Below are 11,303 nucleotides of genomic sequence, written 5' to 3' on the forward strand. Positions count from 1 at the left end.
GAAAAAGAAAAAGTGGCAGAAACGCTATTTACAATCACTGAAAATTATCATTTCAAGAGAAATATACCAAACTGCTACAGACTAAGAATAACCAAATTACAAAAATATCACCATTTAAGGAGCACTATTAGACCATGATACCTATATTTTCAATCCATTCTTAGCAATAACCTCACTTGCTACTTCAAAGAACATGTCTTCAAAACTTCCTCAACTACTTATGAACCTGCTGAATCTGCACTCGTCTCTACAGTCTTCTCCATGCCTGCCTTGGGGTAAGAAGATGAAAACTACTCCAGACACTTTGTTATTTTTTTAGTTGATACAAAAAATTTAGCATTCCCAGGCATCATTCCAAAACTCCCCTCTCAACTGACTCTAATCTTCACCTTCTCTAGATCTTATCCATTTGGTCATTTCCTTCTACAACCATTAGACTCAGCTCATTCTCTATCACCTACCACCTCGATTATAGCTGGATTATGGAAACAGCTTCAAACTGTTCTGTCTTCTGCTGTTGGTCTTCTCCATTTCTTTCCTGCCTATAGTCAGTAATGAAGGATCACTTTTAACACATTCAGCAACAGGTTGTAATTCATGTATCTCACTGCCAAGCAGCTCTGATGCATTGGTGCCCTATGTTCATTATAACTGTCCCATCAGGCAACATGAGATGATTGTAAATCTACCACAGGTGGTGTAAGCCATTCAATCGACAGTCATGCATGTAGCACTAGTGATTCAAACTCACAGGAACATGTTAAATGAACATTATGTCATGTCCTTACCCCTCAGAGGCTTAACCTGGCTCTCTGAGAAAAGTGAGTTCCTATTAAAGTACTCCATGAGCTACTTCTAACCTATCTAGTGAATTTCATCTAACTCGATTCTCCCTTATGTTTACCATGCTTCAAATGCACGCATTTCCTTTCAGTTACCTGAACACACCCTGTTTTTCACCAACTTACAATTTTTGTATACAATCTTCCTCCCATCTGTGACCTTTTCTCTTCACATGGCTAATTCCCAGAAAGCCAGCCATCTTTCAGGGTTTCTACTTAAAACATTCCTTATTCAGAACAGTCTTCCCTGAAGATTCACCGTAAACTAAGTCTCTCATATACTCTTACAGAATCTCCTACTTTTCTTTCTCAGCATTTTAGGGCATTTATAAAAGAAGAAAGAATTATTGATAAGTGTCTGCTCCTAAATAGATACTAAACACCAAACCTGGAAATGTGGACAACTTGTTCACCATGTATCCCTAACACTTAGCTCAGTTTGGCAAATGGAGACCCAATAAATATCTGTTCAAAGATGAACACATTAGAGCAAAAACTGAATTCAAATTGCTTTAAGTATTAGCCACTATAACAAAGTGGGGTGGTACATGAGTGTATCTCTGTGTGCATGCATGTGTGTTCACGAATAGTTTTACTGGTACATGACTAGCTCTTTTCTTTAATTATCCATAGCCACTTTTATGCTACAATGATAAGAGTTCAGTAGCTACAAAATATGTTCATTAACAAGATGAATGGGTTAAAGAAAGTACAGTATTTATATATAATGGAGTACTACTTTACAATGAAGCATAAACTTGAATAATTTGTAGGAAAATGGTTACAACTTGAGACCATAATGTTAAGTGAAATAAATGATAGATAAAAGATAGATAATAGGAAAAAGGAAGATCTTTTCCAAAGGGGAAAGGGACCAATACAAGTATTTTCTGGTCCCTGCTATAAACATTTCTCTTTTTTTTAAACCAGGAATAGGAGTAGGTAAAGCTACTACAGAGCACAGCACTAAGGCACCTACAACCAAGGTATGTGAATGTCATTGCAGAAGGCCAGTCAAGAACTCTGTGCTTTGGATACTGTCCAGAGAACAAAAAAACAACTAGCAATAGAGTCCACCTAAATTCCCACATGCTTATCAAAATACGTGACTGGCTGGGTATAGTGGTATATTCCTGGCGTCCCAGAACTTAGTAGGCTCACGCAAGAGGATTGAGAGTTTAAGGAAAGCCTGAGCCCCACAGCAAGTTCAAGACTAACATGAACTACAGAGTAAGACGCTGACTCAAAAACCTAAGAAATAAAAAAAATTTTTTGAGTCTTCAAGATGGGTATATATCATATCACACAAATTTTTGGTCATGCCTTTGTGTTGGTCTCTTATACACTTATATTTCTATGTATTCATTTCATGCAGTTTGAGGAGGGTGTCCTAAAATAGAACTTCTCAAAGGTTAAGCACAAATAGATATATTAGCAGAGACACAAGATTTTTAGAAGAAAATACAAGTCTTGCTACATAACCTATAAGGGGTATTATGGCCTGTGTCTAGATGTCCCCCCAAAGCCTGATGTGTTCATAAGGTGAGGCTTTTCAAAGGCAGCTGGAATAAAGTGTGTGATGCTGAGATTAAGGGTATGATGCTGGGATCAAGGGTATATGATTACTAAATTAGTTCATTAGTTGTTTGGCATAGTTCTGGGTGTGGATAATGAGAAGGCCCACCCTGGGTGTGAGTGCTACCCACCCCGAGGGTATATAACCTAGATAGAGTATGAGAGACAGAAAAAGGGGTGCTGTTGTCACTTGCCACTCACTATTTTGCTACTTTGCTGCTGTGCTACTTTTTCTGCCTTCCACAGGCCAAGATCTACTTCCCTCTACCACGCTACCATGCCTTGGAGTTAGCCGATTACAGACTGAAACCTCTACAAAATGTGAGCCCAAGAACACTTGTCTCAGCAATAAGAAAATCAACTAAGAGAAAGGTTGTGGTGCAAGATACAGCAAAGCTATTCTCATCGGAAGATGGGGAAATTATTTGATGATCCATTATTCATTCATTCAATAATGAATGTGCCAACAAAGCATAAGGGCTGATCAAAAATATGTTTAAATTCTAAAATTTATTACAGTGAAAGATGCAATACCATTAATCTCCTTCAATATATTCTTCCTTTATTCAAATACACTTATCATATCATTCTTGCCACTTTCTGAAGCAATTCTGCAAGTCCTCCTTCATGAGTGTCTTTACAAAGAATGACCCAAAACACAGTGAATGCAGCTGTCAAATGCTTACCAACAGAAAGGCAGGCTCATAAAAACTTACAATATGTCTTCATCCACTTTACTCACCCAATCCAGCATCATTGCCACTTCTGGCTCCTTTCCAAAGTTAAAAAACCATGAAAGGCAAATGTTTTTAAGCACTTCAGTAAATGGAAACAGTCATAACAATACAACTAAAGACATCTAAAAGTACTTCAGAAAATGGTGAGAACAATGGGAAAGTATGTTTGAAGCAAGGGGAAGTATTTTCAGGGTGATTAATGGCAATATCTTTTACTGTAATAAAACTTAAATTTGAACATTCACTGTATTTTTGATCACACTGAGTATGTGCTAGCACTGCTTTAAACAGTTAAGACAGTGCTGGTGAATAGATAGCACATGTGTCACAGTAGATTGTATCATTCAGGTTCGCTATCACTGATTTAAGCTATGTCAATGGACAAAACACAAAATCCCTATCTTCATGAAACTTATGTTCCACTGAGGGGAGACAATATTAATAAATATAATATGGGGGAAAAGAAAGAGTGCATGATAAACAAGACTGAGTACAAGGGAAAAGTAGTTTGCAATTTTACATTTATTTATTTATTTATTTATTGTCTTTTTGAGACAGGGTCTCGCTATGCAGTTCAGGCTGGCCTTGAGCTCACTTTGTAGCCCAGGCTGGTCTCGAACTCGCAACAATTCTCCTGCCTCAGCCTCTCAAGTGCTGGGATTACAGGTGTGAGCCACCATAGTTTGCAATTTTAAATGAAGTGGTTAAACTAGGCCTCATTTTAAAAGTGGCATTTGAGCAAAGAATTAAAGAAATGAGAAAGTTAAGAGTGTAAGTATCTAGAAAAGTGTGTCAGACCAAAGATCTCAAGACAGAAGTGTTCTTGGTATAAGGAACAAGGAGGAACCATGTGTGCTGGTAGACATCTGTGATCCCAATGTTGAGAAGAATACATCAGTAATACCATGAGTTCAAGGCTACCCTGAGATGCATAGCAAGATCCTGCCTTGAAAACAGAAAGAAACAAGAAAGCCATTGGGACTATAGCAGAGTATGAAGGAAGTTAAATGAAGAAGAGATCAGAGAGGTGAATTGGAGGATGGGGAAAAAAAGCAAGTAACAGATGATGTAGATGACTGTTGGCTGGTGTTATTCAATAGATGTATTACACAAGCAACATGTAATTTTAAATTTTCTAATGGCATCAGTTAAAAAAAAAGGCAAAAATAATCCAAGCATGGTAGCACACAGGATAATCTCAGGATTCTGGGAGGCTAAGGTGAGAGAATCACAAGTTTTAGCCCATCCTGGGCAACTTTGACTTAGATCTTATTTCAAAAAATAAATATGAAAAGGGCTGGTAATATAGATTAGTGCAAAGGTCCTAGGTTCAATCTAGATATTTTACCTTTTTTGTACTAAGCCTTCAGAATCTAATGTGCATGATCTTAGAAACAGAACCTTTTTTTTGGTACCAAGAATCAAACTCAGGACCTTGCACTTGCCAGGCAGGCACCTGTGCTGCTGAGCTATATCGCTGGTCCCTAGAAACAAAATATTAAAAAGTCAGATTCATAGTAGTAAGTAGAAGAATGATCACCAGAGGCTGGGATGAGCTGGGGGTAAAAAGGGGAGGGAAAGAGAATAGTTAATACAAGGGTGATGCTGGATCAGAAGAATAACTGCAAATGTTCTATAGTACAGAAGCACAACTATTAACAACAATTAATTGTACACAGGGCCAGGGATTTATCTCAGTGGTTCAAGTGCTTGCCTGGTAAGTACATGGTCATGAGTTCTATCCTCGGTACCAAAAATAAAACAACAATAACAACAAAAACAAAAACAAATTAATTGTACATTTTAAAATAACCAGTAAAGGGGATCTTGAATGCTCCCTTCAACACAAAGAAATGACAAATGTCTTAGGTGACAGATATGCCAATTATCCTGATACTATCACTACAGAGTTGACATGTTAATTGTACCCTATGAATTTGCACACTATGGTCAACTTTTAAAATATAAATATACATAATGATCACATTCATTATAGGGAATTCATACCTATACACAATATATCTTAGTTATTATGGGTCAATTAAAAAAATATTGGTCTTCCTGTAAGTAGCCTAAGGTGATTTGTAAAAATGGTTCACCCAGAAAATCTCACAAAAATCAAGCAAATCAAAAGGTTCAAATTTTCACTTTAAGAACACCTGTGGGGCAGTATAGCTCAGTGGTACAGTGTCAGCCTGGCAAGTACAAGGTCATGAGTTCAATTCCTGCTACAAAAAAAAAAAAAAAAGTCACCAAGTACCTAAAAGATGTTACTTTTAAATGAGCAATGTGTACTATTTGATCTTACAGAAAGAACTGATACAAAACAATGGGGCTGAACAAAGGACTTGTGCCTCCAAAAAGTGATGAATTTTTGTAGTCCAAGCTTAAAAATGTTGAGTACTGCTGAAAATATCAATACTCTGGCAACTGAATATATCCAGATCAACAAAGCATGCTTACCTATCTCATGATCAGGTTAACACACACATGAGCCTCCCTGCCATATTAAGATGATCCACACTGAAAACGAAGAAATGGTTCCTAAACCAAAAGAAGTCGCACCAAAGAAAACATATCCCAAAAGAAACTGAAGAAACAAAAACCATGTACAAGAATAAATTCAGGATAAGATAAATGCAAATAAAAGCAAAAATAACATATACTAAAAAATCTATGGGAAGCTGAGACAGGAGGACAAAAGGATCACAAGTTTAAGTCCACCTGGGCAACTTAATGAGGACCTGTGTCAAAAAAGAAAAGCACTGGGGAAGAACCTCAGAACTCAGAAGAGAGGCAGAAAGAGAGGGAAGCAGGGAGGGAGGAAAAGGGAGCAAGACGGGAGGGAGGGTGCGTTGATCTAATGTGTACTTGGCACACTAAATGCATAACAGCCTAATATGAAGTGTTCAGTGATGACTAAGAAAATTAGTATCACAACTGTGGGCCATTTAAGGACTCTGGACAGGCTTTTCAGAGCTCAGGGCACATGATCATATGATTTAAATTTTTAAAAGAACAATTTAATACATAATCAGAGAAGAACTATAGAGAAAATCCAGGTAAAAGACGGTGGTAACTTAGAACAGTGTTACAGTAAAAAGTCAAAATCTATGTTAATTTGAGGATTAAGTCAACTAGATTTTCTATGAAGCATGAGAAAAAGAGAGCAGTCAAAGATCTCAGATTTTGGCCTGGACAACTGAATGGGTGGAGTTCCATCAAATCAGATGAGGAAGACTGCAGCTCTGAAAGTGAATTTAATTTTAAACATGTGGTACCCATAAGCTATCAAAGTAGAGACCTAGAACATTCAGATGAGTGTAAGACTAACTTCAGGAGAGAAGTCCCAACTGCAGATACAAAGTTGACCGTCATAAAAATACAATAGTTAAGGCAATGAAACATGGATGAGATCACTAAAGGAGAAAATTCACAGGCAGGTGTGGTGGTGCTTGCCTGTAATCCTAACACTCTGGGAGGCTGAGAATGGCAAGTTTGAGCCCCACTAGGCAACTCAGCAATTTAGTGACTTAGCAAGACTGTATCCAAAAAAATAAATAAATAAAGAGGACTGGGGTTGTAGCTCAGTGTGAAGGCTAATTTCTAGAAGAAAAGGGGTGGGTGTGAATTTATGCCAAAAGAGTGAATTTAGATACCAAAATTATGATACCAAAATACCTAGCTTTTATGAAATTCAAAAGAAAAAGACTTGGTAGAGAAAGACGAACAAACCAAGTCATGAAAAGCAATGACAGGAGAAATAGGAAAAATATTAAGAAAAAGTATCCTGGGGCTGGGGATTTAGCTCAGCGGCCTAAGTGCCAGCCTTGCAAGCAGGCAGTCCTGAGTTCGATCCCTGGTACTGATAAAAAGGAAAAAGACCGGAAAAAAAAAAGTATCCTGGAAGAGCAGAAAATGTGGCAGACAGGAATGATAATCTTCTGTCCCCTTTTTTGGTTTTCTACCATATATGAAAATACCATCAATCTCTTCAGCAATAAATATATGTATATACATATATAAATATAGATATCTTACTCACTTAAGTCTGTTGTGGTCTCTTGCAAATCTAAATTTTCAACTACTATCCCAAGTAATGGATATTGGTCTTAACGTCTTCTCTTTATGAAGTTCATAAGGAAAACTGATACAGCGTTTTATAAAGGGGGCAGTGGAGAATCAGAGACTGGGGATGGAGCTCAGTGATAGAGGCCTACCTAGCATGCATGAGTTCATTCCCTAGCACTGCAAAACATCGGTGACCTTGGATTTCATGGAAAAAAAAAAAAAAAAAACGAAAAACAAAACAAAAAAATCGGTGGCCTGGGAAGAGTACAAGCTTCAACCCTTCTTTCACTTACTGTACGAATTTGATCAACATAGTAAGTCAGTTTCTTCCTCTGCAAAACGTTGATTATGGTTGTAGCCTCCGCCTGACAGTCTACCTTAATTCAGTAACAGCATATGGGATATCATTGTACTTCAAACACACAACAAAAACAAAAAAAAAACACTGTTCAAAAAAATTCATTCTAAATAAATTACACAAAATTGTGAGCTTCATTCATTCCTGAAAAGCTGCTATTAAGAAATACTACAGAATTTGCATCTCAATGATAAACATTTATCTAAATTAGATAACGTCTGGAAGAACTGGAATCATCTGCAGAGAACACCAATCAGCACTTGTAAAACTGTCAAAGTTTATAGGCACAACCCACTTAAATACACCACCTTTCTGTAACTGGAACTCTAGGCACGTATCAAACTCTACGGACTCCCACCCCACACAATCAGGACCAAAGATAGGACCCTGGCCTAGCCTTCCCCACGGCTAGCTGGGCGGACTCAACGCAATCCACTTCCCATGCCATCCTCAAAAGACTGGGTCTAAAAAAAGTGCCTCTGAAAGGGCACTTTTAAGTGATAATCCCTCCAAACAACTTGGAACCAGACAGTGCGCGGCAAATTTCGAGCACTTAAAGCTGACCGGTGCTGAGCTGACTCTGGCTGGCACTCTGCCGCACCAGAATTCAACTGTCAGAACTATGAAGTCCAAGACAAACCTCTAACTTACCCCTGCCGAGGTACCTTACGGCCGCCGCCATGTTAACCGTTACGGATTGTGTTGGCGAAATTTGTCCCACGTTTCAACTGGGAAGACCTTCACAAAGGTTCCGCTCCGGAATTGGCGGAAGGGGAAGGGTTTAGAAAGAGCAAGAGGAACGGGCGGGGACGAAAATAGGCTTCCCGCAAGCGTGTAGGTGTCACTGTAAGCTCTCCGTGGCCTTCGCGGTCCTCGGAGCTGTGAGGTTTCGGCAGGACGGTCTTGTTGGAGACGCTGTAATTTTATTCTTCCCTTCTTTTATCTTTTTTAATCATGCAGATGTATTCAGAAGGGTTGTAATAGGTCGTGAGGGAGCCTATCTAATTTGTTCAGGGCCTTTTAAAAACCTACAAAGTTGGGCGGAAGCTGTGGCTCAGCGGTAAGCTGCCCACTTCCCCCTGAAAAGGGAAGGGAAGTCCGCCAGGCTCCCAACCTAGCAGAGGGCAGGCGTTCCTCTCCCCAGCTAACTCCCTACTTAGCTCACTATAAAAATCAATAGTTTTAATTTACACTAATAGTAACGTAAGATTAATATTTACATTCCCATCCCAACACTGCCATAGGGTCAGTTGAATAAAAATACAATACTTGACATTTATGTAAACATGTCTAATTTTAGTTTGGCAGCTTTGAGACTCATGATAAATTATTCTGGAAAAAGAAAAGTCCTGAATGTCCTTTCCATTCCATTACAGCTGTTGGTGTAGTTTATCTAAAGCAAATCTGGTCACGGATTATATCACTTCCCAGTTTAAAATAAAAGCCTCCAATGAGTGGCATCTCTAAAAGGCCCCCCTGGCCCCTGCTACCTAACTCACACTCACGCACGCACACGGTTTCTCACCCGTGTGGCTTGGATCAGTCTGTCCTCTCTGCTTGAAGTGTCTTGCATCTTGTTTTGTTATCTTTTTAATTTCAGGTTGGACTTTACTCATGGATGAAGTTTTCCTCTGCCTTGCCAGGCTGAGTTATAACCAGCTTACCCCGGTTTTAAGTAGTTCCTAGGAGTTGTATCTGGGTTTGTTTATTCGAAGCAATTTTAAAATATAATTTATGTGTCATACAACTCACAGGCTTTTTTGTTTTTAGTAAATTGTGCAAGTCACTGTGTTTTAGTAAATTCGAAGAGTTGTAAAGCCATTGCTATGTATTTCCACACCTGTCTCAACTCTTTGTGGGCAGAATTGATCTCATTCATTTTTGTAACTTCAGCACCTATTACAGTATGGGGTCATTTGTGAGGCTCTCAATAAATGCTTAATAAATGAATACATGCATGCATGAGTTAGTAACTCTTAAAATGTCAACCACACAAAGTTTACCTTATTCCATGCTGCTCACAAAAGCTGGACTGGATCTAAGAAAAATTTCCCAGATGTTTTCCTTCACATTCATATGTAGTGCTCATCTACATAAAATTAGAAAACTATTGCCTTTTCTGAAACAGTTACTTCAAAGCTTTCACAACCATTTGTGTCTCTTATGCAAAAAAAAAAAAAAGCACTGAAACATGCATTTACCTTTATAAATTTCTTCTTCCTGCCTGCCCTTCTTTCCTAACCCTAACCCTCCCCTTTTTTCCTACAAATACATAAGCATCTGTCATGTGTCAAGCAGTGTACCTGGCTAGATATAGATGTAATGAAAAAACAAAGTCACTCCCAGGACACTTAAAAAGTAATCCACTTTACAGAAGTTCACCTAGTCCATTTCAGGCAAAGCAGACACCCAAATAAGGGATTTGGAACTTAGTCTTTACATTTGTTCCCCATCTGCAGGCCTCTTTGTGTTTCTGTTCTAATCGGGGAATATGACCATTCAGTATTGAGACTCAGTAGTGGGTAGTATAGTTCCCATCATTACAGCAACATCCTATGTAGGTACAGCTTGCCTCATTGCCTCCTTTGGACACTGGAAATTAATGGCATGAGTCGGGGGGCCCAGTGTCCAGTTATGTCATAATAGGTCTTTTAGTTTGAAAATATATAAAAACTATAAAACAACTTGATGAAAAAAATCAATGTGCTGCAGTGGAAACTCCAAACCTTTAAATATTCATTACAAAATAATGTTCTTCCTTGCTGAAAAAAAGCAGTGAAACCTTCTGGTTAGTTGGTGGTGCTCAAGATCCAAACTTCTGGTTTTTAATCCAAGTATCACAACTTACTAGTTGTGTCACAGGATAAGTTATACTTCTCTGGGTCTCCATTTCTTCCTTTGTGATACAAGTTAATAATGAGACAATTTCTTTTTTCTTTTCTTTTTTTTTTTATTGGAACCGGGGATGGAACTCACGACTGCCTGCTTGCAAGGCAGGCGCTTATGCCGCTGAGCTAAATCTCCAGCCCAATAATGAGACAATTTACAGAGGTACTTCTACACTATCTGGCACAGTGTAAGTGCTCGCAAATAGATATCATAAGTAAGTTTACAAAATCAAAATGAAATATCTGCTTATATAGTAATATAATTGACACTGTTCTTGTCCCCATACTATATGTTCTGCGGTTCTGGAGTCTGCTTCTAGAGATTCTTTCTAAATTTGTCTTGTCCTGAACAAAGAATTGGACAAAACAAGTGCAAAAGGTAATAAGGTTTTTACAGTTATTAAAGGTAGGAAAAGAGATATGCTGTGCAGTGCAAATGGGCCATTTAGCTGCAGGAAAAGAAGTGCACCCTGCAGACTAAGTGCAGACCATTGTGAAAGGGAGCAACAGTGGCTGAGAGCTTATTGGCTGTTGTCTTTTGTCATACCTCAGGCTGACATCAGAATTAGGCTATGCTGTCAAAAACTGGCTTGAGTTCTCCAAAGAACTGAAAACACCATTCTCTGATTGGTCCCAGGTGCTGCATGATTAACGAGTCATGCCTACATACCCAGCCAGTTTGCCACACCCTAACCTGCTTCACCAATATATGCCAGGATGCCATTTTGTTCATATTTAGCATTTGCAGAAAAGCTTTAGGCTGTGTTCATACTCATTCTCAGAGTTTGTTTTAAAATGAAACTTCTAGTGCTGGTCGTGGTGACACATGCCT

General features: G+C 38.6%; 1 protein-coding gene across 3 annotated transcripts in view; it reads right to left on the reverse strand.

Annotated features, from left to right (window-relative positions):
* Mrpl1 (mitochondrial ribosomal protein L1) overlaps positions 1-8,440 on the reverse strand; it is a 90,599-nt gene extending 82,159 nt beyond the window's left edge. For all 3 annotated transcript variants that reach the window (XM_063247222.1, XM_013141509.3, XM_003477663.5), the window contains exon 1: positions 8,235-8,440. In XM_063247222.1, coding sequence (XP_063103292.1) covers positions 8,235-8,265 — 31 coding nt within the window. In that variant the 5' untranslated portion in view covers positions 8,266-8,440. The remainder of the gene's footprint in view (positions 1-8,234) is intronic.
* Between the last annotated feature and the right edge of the window lie 2,863 nt (positions 8,441-11,303).

Source organism: Cavia porcellus, unplaced genomic scaffold (assembly GCF_034190915.1).
Source record: "Cavia porcellus strain 051 isolate PalLab524CR breed Dunkin Hartley unplaced genomic scaffold, mCavPor4.1 scaffold_4, whole genome shotgun sequence".
NCBI lineage: Eukaryota > Metazoa > Chordata > Mammalia > Rodentia > Caviidae > Cavia > Cavia porcellus.